Source organism: Epinephelus lanceolatus, chromosome 2 (genome assembly GCF_041903045.1).
Source record: "Epinephelus lanceolatus isolate andai-2023 chromosome 2, ASM4190304v1, whole genome shotgun sequence".
Taxonomy (NCBI): domain Eukaryota; kingdom Metazoa; phylum Chordata; class Actinopteri; order Perciformes; family Serranidae; genus Epinephelus; species Epinephelus lanceolatus.
The window spans coordinates 23,214,588-23,239,189 of record NC_135735.1 but is presented as its reverse complement, the minus strand read 5'-3'; the positions used below and the strand labels follow the sequence as shown (position 1 = coordinate 23,239,189).

The 24,602-nt window shown below is 42.6% G+C and overlaps 2 protein-coding genes across 5 annotated transcripts in view; one reads left to right on the top strand and one right to left on the bottom strand.

The window, feature by feature from the left end:
* Positions 1 to 11,865, top strand: part of pde3b (phosphodiesterase 3B) — a 60,613-nt gene extending 48,748 nt beyond the window's left edge. The window contains exons 3-16 of one of the 2 annotated variants that reach the window (XM_033628900.2): positions 567 to 815; positions 1,294 to 1,448; positions 2,817 to 2,917; positions 3,022 to 3,253; positions 3,367 to 3,458; positions 4,527 to 4,687; positions 4,863 to 4,997; positions 5,335 to 5,446; positions 5,578 to 5,691; positions 6,504 to 6,703; positions 8,464 to 8,667; positions 8,913 to 9,074; positions 10,937 to 11,189; positions 11,281 to 11,865. In XM_033628900.2, the coding sequence (XP_033484791.1) occupies positions 567 to 815; positions 1,294 to 1,448; positions 2,817 to 2,917; positions 3,022 to 3,253; positions 3,367 to 3,458; positions 4,527 to 4,687; positions 4,863 to 4,997; positions 5,335 to 5,446; positions 5,578 to 5,691; positions 6,504 to 6,703; positions 8,464 to 8,667; positions 8,913 to 9,074; positions 10,937 to 11,189; positions 11,281 to 11,507 (2,397 nt within the window). In that variant the 3' untranslated portion in view covers positions 11,508 to 11,865. Of the gene's footprint in view, positions 1 to 566; positions 816 to 1,293; positions 1,449 to 2,816; positions 2,918 to 3,021; positions 3,254 to 3,366; positions 3,459 to 4,523; positions 4,688 to 4,862; positions 4,998 to 5,334; positions 5,447 to 5,577; positions 5,692 to 6,503; positions 6,704 to 8,463; positions 8,668 to 8,912; positions 9,075 to 10,936; positions 11,190 to 11,280 lie in introns of both variants that reach the window. The other variant, XM_033628899.2, reaches the window with a different exon arrangement.
* A 2,549-nt stretch (positions 11,866 to 14,414) lies between these two features.
* On the bottom strand, positions 14,415 to 24,285 carry cyp2r1 (cytochrome P450, family 2, subfamily R, polypeptide 1). 3 transcript variants are annotated; one of them, XM_033628436.2, is made up of 6 exons: positions 24,212 to 24,285; positions 20,822 to 21,010; positions 20,114 to 20,255; positions 19,386 to 20,018; positions 18,920 to 19,249; positions 14,415 to 18,287 (listed from the first exon to the last, which is right to left on the bottom strand). In XM_033628436.2, exons 2-6 carry the CDS (start codon positions 20,879 to 20,881, stop codon positions 18,070 to 18,072), a joined length of 1,383 nt encoding a protein of 460 aa, XP_033484327.1. In that variant the 5' UTR covers positions 20,882 to 21,010; positions 24,212 to 24,285; the 3' UTR covers positions 14,415 to 18,069. The 3 variants fall into 3 exon arrangements, with proteins under 3 accessions (XP_033484327.1, XP_033484326.1, XP_078031564.1); XM_033628435.2 differs by lacking the exon at positions 24,212 to 24,285 and having other exon boundaries at positions 20,822 to 21,202; XM_078175438.1 differs by lacking the exons at positions 20,822 to 21,010; positions 24,212 to 24,285 and adding an exon at positions 20,355 to 20,551.
* Between the last annotated feature and the right edge of the window lie 317 nt (positions 24,286 to 24,602).

Here is a 24,602-nt window from a genome sequence, read left to right as displayed (position 1 = left end):
GTTAGCACCATTTTTATTGTGTCCGCTAGGGGGGTGCCATATCATCTTGTTCACGATAACACTGGTACAATTTTTAATATCATATGTAAAATTCATAGGGTGATACTCGCAATATTTTGACTTGTTGACATTGATGTCATACTGTTACCTACGGCAACAACAAGCATGGCTGAAAGCGAAATTATTCCAGACTCTGCGGTGGTTCCAGAAAGAGGAGCAGCTTCAGCAGTGTGTAATAAACTATGGCGTCCTGAAAGTTTTATGACCAGCCCCGGACGTCTCAGACTCTTTTAGCGAGATACCGCTCAGAGGGAACTCATTCAGTGGCTCCTCCAGCAGCAGCACAGCGTAGGAGGCAACTAGTCAACACTGTCTCAGACCATAAGCGGAAACTAGGGCTCTTTTATATATATCACATTTTAACAAAACTGTACCACAAACATTTTGAAAACAACACTACTGCAGTGTATTTGCTGCCCTCTTCTCTAATCTGTGTGATGTGTGTGTGTGTGTGTGTGTGTGTGTGTGTGTGTGTGTGTTTGTGTGCGCGCGCATGCGTATGGCAGGGCGCTGTGAGCGGCAACGGCGTGGATCTTTCAGTCATCAACGAGGCCAGGAACCTGGTGTCAGACCTGCTGATGGACTCGTCTCTGTCGCCACACACCATCTCAGCCCTGCGCAGCATCTCGAGCCTGATGGGGACATTTTCAGGCTCGTGCCGCCCCAGGGTTAACCCCTTCACCCCCTTCCCAGGTTTCTACCCCTGCGACGAGGTGGAGGACTCTGTAGAGAGGAGCGACAGGAAAAGCATTAAGGTGGGCAGAAGCGTTACCACTGCACCAACATAGTGTGAACATGTATCCAGATGAGCAACAGGCCAGTCTTGGTACTGAAGAAGCCCTGATATGACAACGTAACACACAGCAGCAGTTTCTCATACCGTGAGAAATAATTTTACAGCTTTGCAAAGTTGTCAGAGCGTCATCATTTTATTTTGATGATCACAAGTTAGATAACAGATATAGGCCATTCGCATACTTGACCGCATAGTGTGTTGCCAGATAATGTTGCCCTGCCTTGTGGTAAAGTTGAGTCAGTTTAAACATATTGCCCAAACCAGCCTTCTGTTGGCTTCGTCATCTTTAGACGCTGTGCTCGTGTCTGTCTGAACGTGGGCCGAGTTCACAAACGCTCCTATCTGTTTGGTGTGATCATGTTTATGTAACCTGGCCAGCATCATCAGTCTGTGTATAAAACACGTATCTATACTGGAGACTTCCTTTTCCACATCAGGGTCTGAGCAGCAGAAACAGCCTCCCCACCCCTCAGCCGAGGCGGAGCTCCACCTCCTCCTCCTCGTGCTCCACACTCCCTCCTCTCGACGCCGTCTCTTTACGCTGGGAGCGCAACAACGGCAAGAGACCCCACCCTGACCTCAGCTTGACCAGGTATCAACACAAACACGCCTCACCACCTTCCAGAAACACACACACCGACTTCAGAACTGCTCACACACGTCATCTGGGCTGTACCCTGATTCTGCCCGGCTTTGGGTTAGATTAATGGCGAGTCCTGCACGGTGTGAATAATGTGACTGTAGTGGAGCTGTGATCGTCCTCAGGTGGCTCAGCCAGCACCTGTGCACTCTGAAATAAAGGGTGATTTTTATTTTTATTTTTTGTCAGCCTGAAAAAAGTTATGAATGGGTCTCAAGGAATCATCTTCATTATTAAAACAGAAATAGTGCACTTCAGAGAAGCCAGGTCAGCTGTGTTTTATACATCTGTGTTCAGAGGACCAGGTGAGAAATGTAGATCACAAACCAGATTTGATTTAAAACTGTGAATGTTTTTTCTCAGAGTTTACTTTTACATCCCGTGTTTCAGTGTTACTGTAAGTGCCAGAGTGGAACGTTGGTTGTACTACAATCATTCAATATATGTCGGATTAGTTACGCTAAACTATCACAAAGGTATTCTGGGCTTTGTAAATATGTCACTCTCTTATTATTACTTGTCATCTTTGTCCAAACTGCAACCTACAAACAAAACAACAAACACAGCCGCTTGCAGGTTTGGTTTGCAGCCTTTGTTGTGGTTTGAAGATGTTTGTGTGAGACTGAGAAGCTCAAAGTTAGCGAGCTAACCCACAAACTCTGCTATTATCAACTGAGAAACAAAGAGAATGCAGATACATTTACATTTTATTAATTAAAAACGATAGAAAATGTTCATACATGTAAAACGGATATTGTCCCAAATGCCGAAACCGACTGTGCCTCGGAGTTTGATTTGTAGCACTCTTTCACCCACAAGCAAGAAACTGTGAGAACTTGTGATCAATCGCTTTCTCTCATTGCATGCACCCGTGAGTCCTGTGTGAGTTTCAGCTTGCACAGAGAAACCAAAAGCAGGAGTTGTTAACACGTCATAGTGTCTGGATTCGTATTGTCTCGTCTCGTCTATGACTAAAAGCAAAGAAAGATCTGCATTTAAAACATTTAAGGAATGAGTATAAGCGGACTATAGTAATGGCACCCACTGTTTACATGCACTTAAGTGACTGTAAACAAATTCATCACGCAGAGATCAATTTTCTCCAACAATAAACTTGGTGTGGACAGTGGTGTGTAGTGTGTATATGTCTCCACATGATGGCAGTAGAGACCAGCTATGTATGATGGCAGCTGCGCTTCTTTGAGTTTAAGATGATCAGATTCTTTTTGTTACAGAGTGCTAGATGACTGACTTGACAGAGGATAGTTCTTTGTGCACATGATGAGGCAAAACACCTGACGACTATGTTCTGTGCTCCAGCTCAGGTCTGTCTAATGGGCCCAATCCAAACCTGCTCACGATTCCCAAGCAGAGGTCTTCCTCTGTCACCCTCACCTACCATGCAGGGCCCAGGAGAACCGGTGAGGCTTCACCACAAAACCTCCCACTGACACTACATGTGAGTTCATAGCTCAAGTTCTGACTGAATCTCATGCCTCTCGTTTTTTCCCTTTGTCCTCTCCAGGCGCATCTCCGAGCCTCAGCCCAGTCACCTCACCAAGCCACAGTCCTCTGCCAATAGGTATGGGTTCTTCATCGTCCCTCGTCACTCGATCACCTGTGGAGTTCCCAGACACGGCTGACTTCCTGACAAAGCCGAGTGTCAGTCTGAACCTGCACAAGCCCTTGGGCTACACCCTCAGCTCGCCAGATTTCCAGCAGGCCTTCCGTAGCTCCACCTTGCCTCTCTGCACCAGGTGAGACCTGCAGCACTGAAGTGTTACGTTACTGTGTCTTTCATGTTTGCAATTATAACAAAAGATATACTGCAGCTGGTCATATCTGTGATTGTCGTGTCTGTGCATTCAAGCTGTGGTCGTCAGATGCTCAAGGGAGGTTCCAGCGGTGACACAGGGGACTCCTATCAGCCATTTACAAGTGAGGCTCAACGTGGCCGATCAGGTAGGTACATTAAGGTGTTCTAGTTAACACCACCTAAACAGAAACCAAATCAAGACCAAGACCAGACTGGTATGAGTCCCACACTGCATGACACACATATGATAAAATGTGGGACATGCAAACCATGGGCATTCTTCAGAGTGATCTGAAAGATCTACATTCCCAAAATACCCACAAAACAAATGAAAATTCCTCCTCATTCACCTCTTTCATTGCCGTACTGTAAACATACATGTGTAAGTGCACCATGAGAAATGTCTAGATAAAATAATCAAAGGGTAGAGCAGTGGTGAATTTTTTTGTGTGGGAATTTTCCTTTGTTTTCTGTGAGCATACAAATACAAACAAACACTATAAGGAGCTGAATACAACCATCTTTATTTAACGCCCTTCTTTTGCACAGGCAGTTTAGTCATATCCATGAAGTTATGGTCTTAAGATAAAGTCCTTTCTGTCTGAGGCTGAGACAAGATTGAATAATGCGGTTGAGTCCGAGACGATCTTGATACAACACTACAACGCTGATTTAATGCACATTATATGGTGTAATGGGGTGGTGGCAGACCAGTCAGACAGTGTTTGAGATTGAAAGATAAACACTTCTGTAAGCAGTTTAGGGGGTTAATGCTGCCCTCTGCTGGACTCCAAATATAATGCAAGTTGATGCACACGTGAAAGAATGAACACTTCACATTGTTTCACAAATTTTCCCTGTTATATTCCAAGTAAGGGTTGTATTTAGAAAATTAAAATTTGTGAATGTCAATTTTGTTGAACACCTAGACTTCTAGTTTTGAAATAAACTTTGTTTTCTCAATGGTCACCTACAATCACTATGGACCATACATTTTACTTGTTACCTGTTTTAGGCAAATCAGTTTTATTTTCATAAATTAAATTTTCTTTTCATCTCGACAGTATATTGAAAAATATTTTTAAAAATTATTCGAATTCACTTTAAAATTCAGATACCTGAAAGTAACCTAATAATGCAAAGTAAAAAATAAAGTGTTGACATGTAGTGTCTGTGTGTGGCTCTCCGTTCACTGTGCTCTGTGTTCGCAGCAGGTGAAGCGCTGGAGTTCACAGGAGAGCCTCTGATCAGGGAGGAGAGCGTGGAGGTGGATGTGTCTGGGGACGGGAGGCCAGACGTTGCAGGGAACCAGGTGCAGATGGAGGAGGAGAAGGAGAAGAAGTCGAGCACAGACCAGCAGACTCAGGAATCAGAGGTGTGCTCAGTCAAGGAGCCTTGACCTGATTCTGGGTTCAGGGTTTTTACATAGGGACATACTTTACCTAGTGTTGCTTTGTGATTAAGCATGTACGGATTCAGGTTTTCGCCAATTTTGTCAATGGAAAATCATACCTGTGCTAATCTCTGTGACAATTTCTGATTGTCTCCAGGGTGAGCAGGAGTTCAGAATAGATCCTATGCTGGAGGACCATGAGGCTCTCATGGAGAGGATGAACACCTGGAACTTCCAGATCTTTGACCTGGTGGACAAAACAGGAGGGAAGAACGGGAGGATACTCAGCTATGTTAGTACAACACGCACATAACCAATCATCTCCTGTAGTAGTATGTTTTAGTTCGTCGTGCTGCCCACACCTAATGAATCTATTGAGAAAAAAAAACTGTAATTTCAAGTGGGATGTAATGATTATTGCAGCCTTCATGGCCTGTTAGCAGCACTTACAGCCATTTAGTCTAAATCAAACATGCCCAAGTCTGACTGTGTTAAGTATTTTTAAAGATATACTGTGAAGAATTTTCTTGAAAAACAATGTGTAGACTCATACAAAAGTAATCACTCTCAATCATCATTTCTGAGCCACTAGAAGTGTGTTTCTGTAACCCTGGTTTGTGTCTCCTCAGGTGACGTACACCCTTTTCCAGGATACGTGTCTGTTTGAAATTTTCAAGATCCCTGTGAGGGAGTTCATGTCATACTTCTGTGCTCTGGAAAGTGGCTACAGGGACATTCCCTGTGAGTATTACACACACATTCATATATATACTTTTTAATGTGTTGTCCCAGCATGTGTATGTGATATTACAAATGAGTGCTAATGTATTGTACATGGTAAAATAGACTGATCTAAACTACTGTGCTTCCAGATCATAACAGGGTCCATGCTACTGATGTGCTCCACGCTGTCTGGTACCTGACCACTCGACCAATCCCTGGGTTCCAGCAGATTCACAGCGAGCATGTGACAGGAAGTGACACAGGTAAACATGAGTGGGCGCATAAACTCATCAGTCGTAGATGGTTGTTACAGTTTGTGGGGTTATAATCCGGCTGTAAAATTGTCATTTTAGGATGAATGCATGATTACATTATGTAATCTCTGATGTGTGTTACAGATGTCAGCCAGTGTCGCACATTTTGAGTTGTCTGAGGCCTGCTCACAGGAACTGTCTTGTCTGATCGTATCAATGGATAGTTTCTAAAAAATAAAACCTTCTAAACGTGGCTGGCGTGTTGCTTTCACACCTGCCCTGTTTGGTTTAGTTCAGTCGCACTCAAGTTAGTTTGCCCCCCAAGTGCAGTTGTTTGGGCAGGTGCTTCTTTAAGGAATCTCAGACAGACCATTATTTGGCGCACTCTGATATCAGAAATACAGTGATAATTCTGATGGATTTTGTTGTGGCTTTTAGTAGTTTCCTCTTTTATAGGATGTGGCCTACAGTCTACAGCACGCAGATGGTTTGGTTCAAAACGCAGAAATTCCCAGGCTCGTCTCTGCTGATGATATTTTAGCTCCATTAGAAATTACCTGAGGCTTATCCACTGACGTCCAACACTGAGGCTGCCAGAACAGCTGTCATTTGATAAGAGGGGTCAGAGAGAAGGGGATGAGGAAATGGCAGTGAAAGGAAATTGGGTAGAGCAGAGAACAGAGCAGGGTCTGTGTGCGTAGATTCACCAGTTTTGCATTCATTAGGTTTTGCTGATTTTACAATGACTGTGTGGATGTGCATCTTATTTTTCATCACTGTGACCTCCACTGACATGCATCTTGTTTGTTGTCATGTTCCAGATTCCGACAGCGGGATCTCTCCAGGCAGGATAGCCTACGCCTCCTCCAAAAGCTCCTCCATTTCAGATGACAGCTATGGCTGCTTGGCCTGGAACATACCTGCCCTGGAGCTCATGGCCCTTTATGTAGCAGCTGCAATGCACGATTATGACCATCCCGGTCGCACAAATGCCTTTCTAGTAGCCACTAATGCAGCTCAGGTACACTTGCAGCTTTTATTGGTACTTTGAAGTGTTGTAGATTGAATTGACAAACTTGTTTTAGCTCAGTGGAACACGTAAACACGCTGGTGTTTACAGAAACAGAGGATCACATGTTCAAAATATGGGTTTATGCAAAATGACATTTCACCACAACTGTTGTTGCTGTGTCAGACCACACAGCATTGACGCAAGTAAGTAAATGAGTGAGATTAACTTCCTCTCACACAATCTGGCACTGTTCCTGTGACCCCTGCCAAACAGCATGTACACCCAGTAGGGTGATGACACCCAGCATGTACACCCAGTAGGGTGATGACACCATGAACATTGGTCCTGCTCTGTACATTGGGGCAATCCTGGTCTAAATATATCACACACTGGTTGATATCAACGTCTCTGTCACACTTGTACATTACATACATGCGTATTTTCCAAGCTGTACATACAACTACACAACTACACACAGTGTTTCCATGGATAATAATAAAGTACTATAACATTATGGATCCTGCATTTGCTGCAGTGTCAGCATTTATCCCTTTGTCTGTACTTTCCCCTCTAGTACAGTGAGAGACATTGTTTGCAACAGGTTTGCAACTTGCCCTCTAACAGGAAGACAAATATCAAGGGCACATGTCACCGCTGATGTCTTGTCCCCGAGACAAGCCCTGTGTACAAACACAAAATCACATGGCTGTCTCTCGGCAGCAGCGTCAAAGTCTCTCAGAGTGGCTCCTGGTGGATGCTGCGTGGAAAACTGCCACTCAACACAAATAGTCTTGAACGCACATGCACTGAGGCACACAAAATAGACTGCCTGCATATCCTGTGCTTTTTCTTTGAATCATTACGTAATCTTTTTTTTTTTTTTTTTTTCACGTGCCTCTGTGTCACTTTGGCTGCCTCATGTTGCATTTGCGGAATTAGAAACATTTCACTTGAACTGATCGTTTGTCTTCCTGTGACATGAGTATCCTACAGAAACCCTATGTTTCCAGTTTTCCAGTTAATGTTTAACTTCACAGTCAACATTTCCCTCAGATGAATTTTCCCTCCATACGTCATAATGCAAAGCCAAGCTACACACGGTATAACTGATGCTGAGTATAAGGTTTCTGCTCAGTCGAGGCAAATATACAAGATTAACACAAAGTTAAATGATCTCTACAAACTGTGTCTCAAGTGGAAATCATACACAAGATAAACTCCACACCACATGGCCAGTTAATCCTATTGTGCTCTCTCACTGTGGTCAGTCGAGTAAATGAGGGGTGAAAAGGTTAACTGCGTGCCCCAGTTCAAATATTGTATTTTCTCAACATGACCAGTGATAGCGATGGGACTGTCTGGCTTTTGTAAAAGTCCCTGGAAATTGGGTTAAGCGAAAAGAGAGGAAAACCCTGAACCTATTGATTGCTAATGATGTTGACAGTTGTCTGTTAAAAGGATCTTTTAAGCCTTTCGTGGTATCTAATGTCCCCGTAACTGCTTTTAACCTGCCTCTCCCCTCAGCTATACTCGCACTTGAGCCCTGTTGCATTTCTACTTTCATAACCAAATACCCTCATGTCCTTTTTATCTCATTTTATTGAGTGCTTGCTATTTTTAAAGCCATTACAAATTGTGTAATACGTATGCAGACGTGTTATGTAAGCAAATTTATTACTGACATTTTAGAGGAAATTGTAGGAATCTTCTGAGCGTGTCATCTTTCCCCCCCCTCTCACCACTTGGCTCTTCCTTCCTGTGTGGTGTAGGCGGTGCTGTACAATGACAGGTCGGTGCTGGAGAACCACCACGCTGCGTCTGCCTGGAGCCTCTACCTGTCCAGGCCCGAGTTCAACTTCCTGGTCAACCTGGATCACGTGGAGTTCAAGCGTTTTCGCTTCCTCGTCATCGAGGCTATACTGGCCACAGACCTCAAGAAGCACTTTGACTTCCTGGCTGAGTTCAATTCCAAGGTCTGAGATGGAGAGATCTGAACAGATTACTGAGTTATATGATCAGAATAGATGATTATTGATTGATTGATCCTCTCATTTCTGGCAAAATATTGATTGACGCTGAATATATTTAACTTTGTGGACCTTGACCTAATGACTAAGGAGCAGTTGGGAACCACTTCCTTTTAAGTTGAGCAGAATGCTGGATAATGTGTGCAGGATAAACTAGTCGTGATAAGTCATCCACCTTTGTTTGTTAACAGGTGAATGATGTGAACAGTCCAGGAATTGATTGGACCAATGAGAACGACAGACTGCTGGTGTGCCAAGTGTGTATCAAGCTGGCAGACATCAACGGGCCGGCCAAAGTCCGTGACCTGCACCTCAAGTGGACAGAAGGCATCGTCAATGAGTTTTATGAGCAGGTACGGACTGCATACTAATGCTGCAGAGTGTGTTCAGTAAACAGACCCTTTCATTCTGTCTTAGGAATTTATTTTTTTAAATTCAAGTTAAAAAAAAAAAAAACAACCACTAACGTAATTCCCACTACAGAGGCCTTCAGAGGGAACCCATGACAAATTTATATCAAAACATCAAGGTTACACATCCAATAAACAAGGACATACATGAAAAAAAGAAACCTTAAGGGAAAGAAAAAGGGACAAAAAAGCAGAGATTAATAAATTTAGTGAGCTCTAATAATCCTTCTATAGTATATCCCAGAGATGCAAACTTAAAATAAGGTATATCAGTTAAAGGCACGCTAAGCACCGTTGGGCATGACTTTTGTTTACGTTCAACAATATTATCAAACGCAACGTAGCTAGCTCGTAGCTCGCTCCAACCCTGGATTTACACACCTGTTCAAGGTATAGTGCACCCAACATGAAAAGTCACCCATTATCTACTCACCCATATGCCGATGGAGGCTCAGGTAAAGTTTTATAGTCCTCACAACACTTGCTGAGAGCCAAGGGGAGAGGAGGTAGCAACACAACTCCACCTAATGGCGCCCCAGATTCGTCCAAAACGTCCAAAAACACACATAATAACGTCCAAAAACATATAATTGAAACCACAAAATATCTCCATACTGCTCGTCCGTAGTGATCCAAGTGTCCTGAAGCCCTGACATAAAAAGTTGTTTGGAAAAACGTCATTTGAACTCTGTTTTTAGCCTCATTGTAGCCTGTAGCTCTAACTGCCTCTCTGTGCACCGCGTTCACGTGTGCGCGCTTGCGCGAGACCGTGAGACATGGGCACCGCGTTCATGTGTGTGTGCTTGCTTTCACTGGTCTCGCACTGGCTGGTTGGTGCAGCCTGGACCCAAATGTTTTTGTTGCCATTTGCGGAGGAGCCCTGGGCATATTCAGAGGACATGTAGCTAGCGGATCATGAGGAGATGTTTGCTGTATGTGACAAAAACTTTCCAAGCTTATGAAGACTTAGAGAGCCTTTAAAAGACTGGGAAAAAGTCTTTTAAGGGGGATCTGTTATGCTCATTTAGAGGTCTATATGTGTATTTTGGGCTTCTACTAGCACATGTTTATATGCTTTAAGGATTTAGCACCTGTCTCTTTAAGCCCCTCTCCTGAAAAAGCCCAGTCTGCTCTGATTGGTTAGTGTTTCTGAGTCTTCCCTGTTTTGGTGTCTCTGCACTGTTATTATAGTACAGTTGGGGAATAAATGTAACAGTGAAAAGCAGCACTTTCTACTGTCAGAAATCACCAATAAAAGCCTCTAAACACAACAAGACATGTTTCAGCAGGATTGTGATCTGAAATCAGGGAGAAAATAAAAACATCAGCAACCAAGATTACAGGTTTCCTCGGCATCAGTGTGTAGCTACATGTAGCAGTGTAGGCTACATAATGTAAACTATTGCAGTAGTGTGCCTGGAGCAGATGAGTTTATGAAGAAATCTGTTACGAGCTACGAGTATTCAGAATAGTCACACCTGAGGTTTTTTCTCACAGGGATTACTTTTACATAAGTTTACCTCATTATTTGAAACTTTGGCCACGTTTAATATGAAAATCCAACATTGTAACATAATATATGTGACAGAAAACAAGGAAAAGTAGAATATTTAAAATCTGAGGACAGTCCAGTCTTTATTTTCCTGCACAGGAAATATGGCTCTCTTCATGATAAAAGAAATAAATTGGTCATAAAGTGTGACATCAGTAGCATTCTGCTCCCTCTGCTATTGTATCAAGGCTTGTCCCCAAAGACCTGTGTCCCTGAGATGTTTTTAAACATAATCTTTGTTGTTAATCTGCAGGGTGATGAGGAGGCGAGTTTGGGATTACCCATCAGCCCCTTCATGGACCGCTCCTCTCCGCAGCTGGCAAAGCTTCAGGAGTCCTTCATCACTCATATTGTAGGACCACTTTGTAACTCCTATGACGCTGCTGGCCTACTTCCTGGCTACTGGATTAATGAAGAGGGATCAGATGAAGACGAAGACGAGGGCCAGGTCGACACAGACACAGATGAAGATGAGGATGATGAGCTAGAAGATGAGCTGGCACCAAGTAAGACACCAGCAGCACCGTCAAGTTTAAACGATAAAAGTTAGCCATACTAGATTCTCTGAAACATTTCTTTGTGTTTTCGTCTTCGCAGAAAGGAGGAAGAGCCGCCGCAGGTTGTTCTGCAGCATCATGCAGCACCTGACGGAGAACCACAAGGTGTGGAAGAAGACCATCGAGGAGGAGGACAAGAGCAAAGAGCTCGGCATGCAGCAGCAGCCCGACGGCCTCCTCCCCAGCCTGCCAGCCAGCCTGCCCACCTCCCCGTCGGACGACATCCAGGTCATCCAGGAAGAGGAGGAGGGGGAGGAGCGTCAGTAGCAGGAGGATGAAGGAAAGAGCAGAGATGCGTGTAAAAGAAGAGGAGAGGCAGTGCGAAGACGCGAGTCCCTCAACCAACTGCCTTTCACCAACACAAACAGACATGAGAAACACAGACAAATGCACATAATACACACTTTGCTCCCTCTCTCTCTGACACACACACACACACACATTGAAAGATTCACTGTGCAGACACTCAGATGCTTAAGCAGTCAAATTGTTTTTGGAGAAACAAAAAGGCCTTACTACTGTGAGCGGATCCTTGCTGCAACGGTGGGAGCCCAACTCCTATGCACTTTCACCCCATGGAGAGTCGAGTGCACCCAGACTTGGTTAAAAAAAAAACGGTGCAACAGAAGAAGAAGAAGAGTGCGGACTGGGGGTCCAGCATTAACTTGCCCTCCATGGTGACCCGGCTGTGATGCTGCCTTGAATGCAAAAGCGCTTACACCTCCCTTAGGTACAAAACAATTCCTGTCTATTTAAAAAGAAAAAAAAAGTTAAGGTAGAGGAAAAATAATGAAGCAAGTGACATCATGAAGCGATCGATACCCTTTACCAAAGTGAACAGTTCAAACACGGAAAAGACAAGAGACTGAGACTGTTTCAGCCTCAATGTCAGGTATATTTTTGAATTATATATATACATATATATATCAAATGTGCCTGTCTGAACCTTTACTGAGTCCATATTGGCCCAGAGCCTCGGCTTGTGTAGTTCTCTCTCCTTGCTGGCGACACGAAACACTGTATCAGACTCAGTCACAGAGACATTATATTGAGATGTTGACTGATTAATAGCATTATATCTGCATCATGTTTGATGCTTTTACTCATGTGCACCACCCGTCTTTTTTTTTTTCTTTGTTTTTTTGGATTCTTTAACTCTCCTTGCTTCATTTTGTCTGAGTGTGTGAATATTTTTGGCGGGAATGTGATAAGAGAGAATGAGTAGGGAGAAAGAGAGCACATTTTTAATTATTTTAGTATGTTATTTGTGTGTATGTTTGTGTGTCCTTTCAGCAATGGCTGGTTTCTAATCAGTGAAATGTCCTCTGGTGTTTTAACGTTGAGATCAGGAGTGTTGTTTCGATGAATGGATTCTTCATTTTCCTTTTAGCAAGTATTTTCTTTTTTAAAGGTTACTCAGGATTCACGCAAAGTTGAATAATTATTTTGCAAGAATTTATGTCATTGATATGAAACACACAAATCTGGGTGACTGAAGCAGTTTGTAATCTCTTTAATGAACAACTTGACTACAGACAAATTCAAGCAATTGAAATCCTCTGCTTCGGAGGAGCATACAGTATATGCTGTCTCTCTGCGATTCATACACTGTTTGCATAACCTTTTTACGACCTCACTGGAGAAAAAGCTTATCTTGATTGTCAGCAGACTGCAAACGACACAGTTTTGCAGCTCTGCAACAGTACATTAGGTAATATCTTTTTTAAAATTCAATGTTCAATCTTTGTTTTTAAACAAACAGTACAACGTCTGCTCATCTGTGTTTCAGTCAGCGGGCAAACACTGATGTTTAGACACATTTAAAGCTCACCCAACTCTCTTTTTCCTCATTTTTTTGTTTTGTTTTTGCCAAACCCATAACTTGGCCAGTGTGTAAAGAAGGGATCCAGGGTTCATTTCACTTTGGTTTTGTTCATGACGTGCCACGAGGCAGGTTAAAAAAAACTACTAGTTTTCTATTTTTGTCTCTAAGAACTCTTGGCATTCCACTAGAATAAGACGTTTTATGAAAGGGAAGGCACAGTTGTTGCCTGTAGCTCCTTTATCACCTTATTAAATCATAATCTCTGGAGAAAATGTTAAGTAAGCAGTGTAAATCAAGATAGTAATATTTAAAGACAAAAAAAAAATAGATAAAAGTGTGCACATTTTAATACCAAACAAGTGTTTAGCCGCTGTACAAAAGAGTATGTGCATATAAATATATATTTTTTAAATAATCAAATGAATGCATCTGTTTTCTACACGCAGCTGACATATTGTACATTGAGATCCTGTAATAACCATTGTGTTTCCAGAGTTTTTATCTACTTCTATTTACAGATGTGGAACTGTGGGGTTTGGTGTTTTTGATTTTTTTTTTTTTTTTTTTTTTTTTTTTTGGGTCACTTGGTTTCAGCCTCTCCCTGTTCTGTATCATAACCACTCTTGTATTCTTCACCATCTCTCTCTCTGTCGACCCAACTAGTGCCAAACTTTACCTACATACAGTAGTTTTGTGGGCTGTGATTCGCTGATCGGCACAATCTCTCTGGGCTCCAGTACTGTTCATGCAAGAGAAACACCTCGAGTCAAATGTTCCACGCGGGCTCAAAGTGGCAGTGACAGTGGCAGGAGTCAGAGTCGGACTCAGGTCAGAGCCATACACATTCTGACAACTCTGTCGTCTGGTTTTTGTTTTGTTTTTTCGATCACATGGACCCGTGCTGGATCATAAAGCCTCGGTAGCTCCTGACCCGACATGTTCCGGCTCATTAAGTTGTAAAAGTTTGTTGGCTTCTCACTGTGCAGTCTTTCAAACCACAGTGTCCTCTGATGATTGTGCCATAAATACATCTATGAATGGTTGTTACCCTTATGTAGCATCAATATATGTACGTTTGTCTAATGTAACCATTCACCCTTATCTACATTCTGGGGGCAACTGATTTTTGTTGTTATTTATAGCTGTCATAAAACACCATCCCTAAAGTATCACAGGTTCTCATTGATTTTTATTGGTGTGTGTGTCTGTGTGAACTTTAAATGTACTATATACACCGATCAGCCAAAACATTAAAACCACTGACAGGTGATGTGAACAGCATTGATGGTATTGTTACAGTGCAATGTTCTGTTGGGAGACCTTGGGTTCTGTGGGTTCTAGCAGTGGACCCCCCAGCAGGACAGTGCACCATGCCACACCACTAAAACTGATCAGCAATGACCTGAGGAATGTGACAAAGAGCTCAAGTAGTCAACCTGGCCTCCAAATACCCCAGATCCCAATCTGATCAAACATCTGTGGCATGTACTTGTACCCCACCTCACAACCCACAGGACTCAAAAGACCTGATGGTAACGCCCCGATGACAGGTGCCAAAGGACACCCTCCACAGGTCCTGTGTCCATGCCTTGACAGGTCAGAGCCAGGTCCGGTCCAAGAAGGACCCACTGTGGATCAGGGGTACCTCTTGGGTACCAGCACGTCCCTCAAATGTTCAATCAGGTTGGGATCTGGGGTATTTGGAGGCAAAGTCGATGCCTTGAGCTCTTTCGGGAGGCGGAGCATGTCAAGTAGCATCCACATGAATGCCAGGACCAAAGGTTTCCCAGCAGAACATTGCACTGTAGCAAGATGATGAATGTTATTTACTTAACCGGCCAGTGGTTTTAATGTTTTGGCTGATTGGTGTATATATCACTGCTTTCTTTTTGTGTTCGTGCCACCCCAAACAACCTAAGAAGAATAACATTAAAGACCCAAAACCAGGGATACTCAGAATGCAGAATGCAGAAGGCCACTTATGCAAAATGACAGGAGGCCAGAACCAAACAAAACAATTGATTAGTATATAAAACCTTTTGACATGTGATGGCCTCACAAGCCTTTGCCAAATGGCAAATCCAGTAGCAGCAAGCAGGGGTCTTGGATTTGAGGACATTCATGGTTTAGCCCGGACTGATGTCGGGAGATCTGGGGAATCCTCCACTAGCACCTTATTTTTTTTTTATTTTTTTTTTTTATATAAACAAGCTCTGCTTTGATGCTTTTTTAATGTACTATGGCACCTTATTTACAGTCAAAGTACAAGAAAAAAATCTCAGTGTGAATCAATATATCTTTACTGTGAATTTGAAAAATGGTCAGTGGGCCACCCAGCACCCTATCATGGGTCAGGTTTGGCCCACAGGCCATAAGTTCACTGCCCTTAACACACAAAATGTACCTTAACACAGGTGTTTCCTCTTACAAGCCTGATGACACCTCCCATTAGGACAGTGCGGGTGTGGAGAAACTGTCAAGGTTGCACTTGATATAATGGGATGCCATATATTGGCATGATACCCTGGATAACTCCATCCACCTTAACCTGAGCAGAGATGTACTCAGCCATATGAATGAATTATTATAGCTGCTATAATAAATGTTTTTACACTAAAGGTCCAGTGTGTAAGATTTAGTGGCATCTAGCTGTGAGGTTGCACAACTGAAACTTCTCCCATGTGCCAAGTGTGTAGGAGAACTATGGTAGCTGACATGAAAACATAAATGGCACCATCTGGAGACTTTGGCTTGTCTGTTCTGGGCTACTGTAGAAACAGCATGGCGGAATCCATTGAAGAGGACCTGCTCCATGTGTTGATATAAATGGCTCATTCTACGGTGATGAAAACACAACACTGTTATTCTCAGGTGATTATTATTATTAATTGATTATTAATACAGTTCCCCTTGGAGCATCTTTAGCATTTTGGTCATCAGTGTCACTTTGGGTTGAAGCAGGAGTCTGTTTTGGTGAAGTTCTTAAAACATAGAGTGTACTGCCTCCCCAACATCAGACAGCAGACAGACAAACACAGTTATGAACAAAGTGGAGTATTTAGCAGCTAAAGAGCCAGAGACTGGTTGCACAAAACACCTCAAATTATCTCTTCAAGTATGACACTTAGGGCAGAATTCCTCCTTAGCTGAGGGACTTATTTAAGGACGTTGCACAGATTCCCTTAATATTATAATTACAATTACAATTTATTTATTTAAGGTAGGGACAGTACATATTAATAAACATAGTACAGTAGTACATGTAAATATGCCAGATTGTAGCCCATGGCTAATTTCCATCTGTCGTCCCTATGTTTCCTTAGTTAAGGAATAACAATAAGGCATCTACTGCATTCAAAGAGATTATTTGCTTGGGTTTATTTGGTTTATTTGTGATTGTGGGAGGAAACCTGAGATGAAAATTAATTCAGTCAAATCCACAGTGTAAAATCAAAAGCAAATCCATTGGCTTCCCCTAGTTGCAGAACTTTAGTAGAACCCAGTTGCCTTACTTTAGTTGCTGAAGACTTTTGTGCAATGGTTTAGGGATTCCTTAAGTATAAGACTAAGAAAAGGAGAAAGCCTTGAATACTTATGTGAACATGTAAAGAAAGGTTTAAGGGTGTTTTGTGCAACTAATGTTATTTTGAGGAAAATCCTAACTTAAGGTGTTTTGGGTAGCTGGTCCCAGATATTCCCCTCAGGTTAATTGGTGAACTGAGATAAAATGAGAGTGATTATCAAACTTCACCAGGTCACCTTAAACATGACTCCAAATGGATGCTGTTTTCTGTGTCGCCCCAATGTGTGAATAGGCCACTATTTGTTAACACCATGGCCATATCATGGTTATTCTATGTCAGTGTGCTTACAGCTTGTTGCTCTGCCCCCATGTGGACACAAAAAGAAGATAAAGCACATCATGTATTGAATTCCCATTGCACTTCCCAGTGCAAAGGTGGGGGAGGTAAACTCAGAACATGAGTGACACAGCTGATTTTTACCTTTCTGAGCACACAGGTTTTACAGCTTGTGATAACTAACGTTTGGTGTCCTGAGACTTGGGACACAGAATCAAAAAGCTGTATCCTATTGGAATTATTCTGCAAGTACTGAATGAGACATTCTGGGTACAAATGTGTGGAAGTAATAAATATGACATCTTTACACATTTCAGAGTTCAGGTTTAGTGATTCAGCAGCAGCTAAAAGATGACAGGGCAAGTTTTAAATATAAGAAATACTTTATGAATACACAAAAAAACTCATATCACCAGTATTGCAAAAAAGGACAAACTTTAACCTTAAACATAAAAGCAGTACTGTGTTAGTACTGATAAGCACCATTTATCAGAAATCAGTGTTGCATTTGTCTTCTGAGAGACACATTTTCCACAAAGCGCTATCCCTGGAGGAGGCGGCAGAGTCAGTCCAGATGATGTAAATCTTGGCCCACATCCAGCTCCAACACAGAGCGTCCAGGACCTTCTTGGAAAGCCCTATTTCGCCCCACACGTCCAAATTAGTGTCGTCATTTGTCTGACCTGAAGCTGTCCTGAGTAGGCAGGGCTCTGAACCACCATAGCTATACTTCCTATCAATCATTGACGTAGACGTAACCCATCCCACCGCACCAAGGTTCACAGACATTTCATTTTCTGGGCTCCGCGCAACTCTGAACTACTGAGAACTAAATCAATAGCACCCGAGTGTTCCCAGAATGTCCTTTCAGCACCAAGTCTTTGACACCTCCCCTGCTGCATAAAAGTATTGTGCAAACATGCATATTGCTCAGTAAAAGTAAACGAGAGTAACTGAATAAACTGGAACACGTGTCCATATGCAGAGAGCTTCTTTCGTCACTTAAAGTCCTTTGGAAAAACTATGACGCTACAATCAAGAGTGATGCACTCTTATGCACCTGTATCATGTGATTGCATTGCTGTGCAAAATAGTAAAATTCTGGCTTGAACACTTGAACAAGCTGTAATAAATTCCTGCTCCCCTACTTGTGATAAGGAGTGTCTCCAAAGCAGGGACTTCTCTGTTGCCTGCGGAGAGCACAGATGGAGTACGGTTTGGGCTGTAAGGTCATGCCCAGTTTGGGAGTGACGGTGGGAACGGCTCCTGGGGGGAACTGAAGATGAAACCTCTGTAGCAAAGTGGTGAAAAAGAGGAACATCTCCATCCTGGCCAGCTGCTCGCCCAGGCAGCAGCGCCTCCCTGAAAAGAAAAAAGAAAAAAATATTTAATTTAGACTCTCTCGTACACACACAGGGACAACATCTGGCTGATTCATTCAAGTCGTCAGAAACAAAAAAAGGCTACAGATAAGGAAAAACGGGTTTAACTGAGGATTCTGAGAGCTCTTCTGTATGCTCTGTGGAAATGTCCTGTGATTGATAGTTTATGAGAACAGGGACTTCAGCAAAATGAAAATCATATGCTACAGCTGAAGCACACACATTTATCATCTAATTTGCACACACACTTGTTTTGAATTTAAGGATATTATGGATGCTACCACCAACGTGACCAGTAAACTGAGATCAAAATGGATTATGTGGAAAATTAAAATGTTACTTCTCCTTAAAATCCAAAGATTGCTTTGTTTTCTATGTAAATATGATGTATGTATGCAGATAATCTAAAGGGGTTAGTTGTTGGTACTAGGTGTTGGTTGAGTTTTCTGTTTGTGTTGATGGCTTGGCAGCATCTGACTATGTAATTACGTGCCAGTTTCACTAATCTAAGAACCCAAAGCAATCAAGTCAATTCTCTAGATTTTTAAGTTTGATATATGTCTCACAGCCACAATTATTTTCATTAAGTACGTTAAACGTAAAGAGACTAACCCAGGGAGAATGGCAGGAAAGCCTCACGCCTCACAAAGTTGCCATTGCTGTCCAGAAACCTCTGTGGTGAGAACACCCCCGGGTCGATCCAGTACTTCTCATCGAAGTGCACAGAGTAGAGGTTCGTGATCACCATGGTGCCTTTGGGAATCGTGTAACCCTTGACTTTTGCGTCCTGGGAGGTGGCACGGAAAATACCAAGTGGGACAATGTTGCAGAAGCGAAGGACTTCGTGCAGGACAGCCTCCACATATGGCATCTTCTGTTTGTCCTCCAGAGTGGGAGCTCTCCCGTTGTACAGCACGCTGTCGATCTCCCTGTGCACCCTCTCTTTGTAGGGAAAAAACAGACACCATCATGCATTTATTCATGCAGAACACTATATAATCATTAAATTTAGAGCATCAGATCTCACATAAGAAGAAAAATGTTCTCATACTGTGATGATGCTTTGACTATAACTGACCTTGTATGTTTGGGTAGAGAGCCATGTACAGCATGGCCCAGCGCAGTGTGTTAGTTGTGGTTTCTGTGCCGGCAATGATGAGCTCTCCCACTGAGTAGATGAGGTTCTCGTAGGAAAAAGAGGAGCTGGGGGAGCCCACGTTCTGCTCTAACTCATCCAAATAGGCATCCACATAGTGGCGAGGTGCCTGTGGCACCCTGCCCTGTGAGAAACCCTTTATCACCTGCAGTAAGAAGTCGTACACCTCAGCAGCATTGTGGAACAGCTTCTGGTGTTTCCCAAAGGGCACATACTCAATCCAGGGGAAGGCGTTGTAGAGGAGGGCCCAGCCGCTCACTGCTAACTCCACATTCTCACTGAATATTTCGATCATGTGCTGGAAGTTACGGTCGTCGTAAGTGAAACGCTGTCCAAAGATGATGAGGTTGGTGATGTTGGACACAGCGTTGGTCACCAGGTGTTTGGGGTTGAAGGGCTTTCCCTTGTGCTCATCTATGGCATCCACAAAGAACATGCACTCCTCTGAGATCTTCCTCTCAAACAGCCTCTGTCCACTGCCAAAGTAACGGAAAGAGTTGCAAGCCAGTTTCCGGTGTTCCATCCAGCCTTTGCCATATTTACAATTGAGGAGTCCTTTGGAAAACACAAGAGTTTTATCATTTATCAAGTCAAGTTCAGTTATTCAGCAACTGTTGCATGCTTTACAATCTTGTAATTAATCATCTTACCACCCATTTTGGTCATTTTCTTGAATAAAGGCAGCGATGGACGATCAGCAAACACCTCGCTCTGATGGTAAAGGCACTCCCTGACACAGTCATATCCGTTTAAGACCACCGTCAAGATGCCTCCCAGATCGAGACTGAAGATCTGCATGGTACAAATTACAACATGAGCACTGAACTGTGCAATTTTTTTGCACACACATTCATGCACATGAATGCCTGTCAAGGAATGTGAGCTTTATACCACAATTGAAGGCATGCTGAAACATTTTGCTTCTCTTAATAGGCAATAGTCTCCAAAATGTGCTTTCATGCAGAAAACTGAGGATGAGTTGAACTTGATTGCTTGAGTGAATGACCCTCTTTTAAGGTTATCTCTCATTTTACAGGCACATCAAGCTCTGCACAACTTTAAAAAGCAAAATGTGCCACCAAAAGCAAGTCTGTATTTTTTTGGCAGGAGGCTTTAACTTTGGGGAGCCCAGATGCTGCAGACAGCCAAATGTTAGGGCGAGCCTCTTTTGTTCCTTTCATAACTCGTTCCCAGTGTGCGCGCGCGCGCGTGTGTGCGTGCATGTGCATGTGTGTGTCATGTAAGTGTGAAACCTCTTTCATAAGTTCATGCACTGCACAGTTTGCAGTGCACTCAATTAAAAAGCTGCAGTTTATATGAAAAAAAAAAGCGTTGCAGGCTGAGCCCGAGTCATTTACCTGTCCATGAACTTCGCTCTGCTTCTTGAGGAAGACGTGCGGCTCGGTGGCCAGAGACATGATGTTTCCTATCACAGGGATGGGAGAAGGACCAGGAGGAAAGCCTGGGGGTCGTCTCTGCTTGACGAGCTGGCGAACCAGCAGGAAGGCGAGGAGGGCGAAAGCCAAGCAGCCCACACCGAGCAGAGCCTGCGCGCAGGACACCGGCACCAGAGACGGCGATTTAATTGAAACCATCTTTCCCACACAAAAAAAGTCTCTCTCTCACTGCTAACCCACTTCTGCTGACTTCGGCTTCTCCTCAGAGGAACTGAAGCACATATGTATCATCTTGCACATTTTCTATCCCCCGCCTCTAAGGCTAAGATTGGCCAGAAAAAAAGAGTTAACTGTGTGTGAACTTTGTTCTGCTCTTGATCAATAACCCGGATCATTTTTTTTGGTGCTTATTGGGTGGAGATTTTTGGCTGCTTTTAATGAAGCTACAGAGGGGGCAACACACCAAACTCACAAAGTCTCTGCACTTCATCAAAACCCATTATTAAAGTTGTAAAAACGCCGAGACATGAAAGTTGTTGGCTGAAACAAACGTGCAGAGCAGCTCTTACATGCATAAATAACACTTGCACGAGAAGTAGCCTAATTGACATCAGAAAATTATATAGGCCTAAGTATGATTTCAATATATCATATTACAGAAGGGGAAGCTGGGGGTGTATTAAACAGATGGACACAGAGCAACCAATTGTTTCAAGGAAAACAGACAAAACATGCTCACACAGTCTGGAAGCAGCTTTCTCAGTAGGGAGGCGAGAGGAACATGCTGCTGCTGCAGCTCCACAACAGGTTTGGAGAATTTTGAAATGAGTGAAATGTGCTTCTAGGACCCTAAAAATAATCTTTACCCCCCCAAAGACTTGGAATTACAGGACAGTTAAAATTAAAGTAGATAGGGTAATGTTTAAGATCTCCAGTGTGGGGTTCAGCTGTTTAAGCAAAGCAAAAGCACTCACATGCAATGATAAAAAAGATGCTTAGTCAAAATAAATATAATTCTCATGATGAAAGCAATCAAGGTTTGTTGGTATTTTTTTACTGGATTGATATATAAAAAATGGAAAAGAAACAAAGTATTGGAAGGTTTAAGAGGGTCAGTGAGATGGCTAATTAACTTAGTTAAATCTTCTTTTTTTTACACTAAGTAGCAATGACTAAAGTGTCAAATGTAATTTCTGCTGAGTGTGTTCAATCTCAATCGTGGTCAAAGTGACTACTGCAGCTGCAGGTTAGGTTATCTTTTAGATAAACTGTCTAAGCTAATTTTCAGAACTGGTGAGCTAAAGATAAACCAGATAAGCACACAAACCAAAGGTGGTGGGAGCCAGTCTGCGGGGAGGCAGACTGACTGCTGATAAGGTCACAGGCAGTCAGAGCAAGTGTCGCACGGGGTCACTGCCCAGGTGAGCAGAGCCTCCCTGATAACCCGACTCCACCCACCGTGGTTCTGCAGAAGAGGCTAGAGGAGCCTGTCAGCAGAATTGTCACAATGTAGGAGATCACTTCAGACTAATACAGCGATCTGCAACATGTGACTTAAAACACGTGTGGGCCAGGGGCATAAGGCGGCATAAAGTTAGAGGGACAATAGTTGAAAAATGTCCCCTTCCCTATTTCCTACCCTCCTACTTCTGTCCCACACCTATCCTCAACTTGACCTTTATTTTAATCTCAATTACACACCTGTAAAGTTTTGTGACTGCATCTTGCAGGGTTGTGACGCTTTTGTGTTGGCAAAACCTGCACATTCATGTATTTTTCGTAACCACTTATCCTATTGGGGGTTGTGGGGGGCTGGAGCCTATTCCAGCTGTCATTGGACGAGAGGCGGAATACACCCTGGAAAGGTCGCCGGACTATCACAGGGCTGACACATAGAGACAGACAACCATTCACGCTCTCGTTCACACCTATCAATTAACCTTGTCTTTGGACTGTGGGAGGAAGTCGGGTACCCAGAGAAAACCCACACTGACACAGGGAGAACATGCAAACTCTGCACAGGGTTAGAGCCAGGAACCCTCTTGCTGTGAGGTGACAATGCTAACCACTGCATCAGCGTGCCGACCACTGATAGACAGACAGACATATTAACACCTGGCAAAAAAACAGCTTCTGTTGTAGATTCCGCTACAGTTGGTGTCACCAGGACCACATTTTGCCATGACGACACACACAGACCCATGAAGTGAAAACAATACTATACAACGTTGCAACGTTTTTTCAGCTGGTAATTATTGTATTCCTGAATTAATTGACAGTTTCTAAGTGATCCAACAAACACTGGGAGAAAAAAAACGTATCTTGAATAGGGCTGTGTATTGGCTAGAATTTTGGCAATACAATACGTATCATGATAAAGGGGTTACGATTCAATATATCGTGATATATTATGATATTGTAAGCAAGGTGATAAATTGTGATTTTCAAAAAAATGTAATTCTAGGAAAACTTTTATAGTATAAAGAACACTCAAGCATAAGCATAAAGTGAGTAAAACTTTTTCAGACAATCAGAACAGTGGAATCAGCATTTCTATTTATCACAGTACCTGTAACATCCAACATCATAGCACTACATTTTGTGCAGTCTAAGCAAATGAATTAACCTCTGCCTATATCATTAACAAAATATAAGTGCTTGAAGGATCATTGAAGGGTTTAAACATAACACAAAATGAACCACTGCCACAAACAGCTTTTCTTTTTCAATATATGCAGATGATTTAAGACAAGGAAGTATTGACAATTTAACAGAAGCAGAATGAAAATGTGATTATAAGTTAGTGAGCACAACAATTTCATAGTCTATTTTTGTTTTCTGTATCATTCTCACTGCACGTTCGCCCACTTTCTTGTCTTGTTACATTTTTTTCCTATTATTCCTTGACATCAGTTTCACCCCTTCTTAAAGAAACTGGCCTGTTGCCAATCCTGCCCAATTTAATTCATACTGACAAAAACTGTCTGATGTCAATTACTGCATGTGCATGTGCTCATGGATCAGAGCACTGGTTTCCACTGTGAGCCAAACAATATTTTAGAAGAACATTGTAACTGTAATGCCTTGGCATTTTTACAAGTTTAATAGAGGGTTTGATGAACTACAGTGTGAGTGTGTGACTTTTATGGTGCGCTGCCCCCTAATTTCTGTTATTACTTGACATCTCATTCAACTCCTTATATAAATGGGCCCGCTGCCAATCCTGCCCATGCAGCTTTAATTCATACCAACAACTTTTGGAAAAAACAACATGGAAATGGAGTGAACACACACATTACTGAAAAATTAATCGAACCCCAAATCAGCAAAAATATATAAAAATATACTCACAAAATGATCAAACAAATCTTGGAGAGGGATGCATCAAATGCAGGAAGATAGTTTTTAAAAATCCAATCCATTCACTGAGGTAACTGAGGAGTAAACTTGTGTAACTCTGTTTTGTTATGAAGCAAATAAACTTTGCCCCAGTAAGCTGCTCGGTTTCCTTCACCCAAACACCTAAAGGTTAGGTCATGCACTAAGTTTAGAGGTCAAAGGTTAAGGCAGGCACAACATTCCAAACTTGCATAGTTGTGTGAGATTTTTTTCAAGCTTAGTGGCTAAAACCTGAAGTCAGCACAAGACTGTGTGTGGATGTTTTAAAAATGAGTGTAGATTCTTAAGACTGCAGGACAGTATTGAGGTTGTAGCCAAATAAAAACATGACTGTTAAAAAACA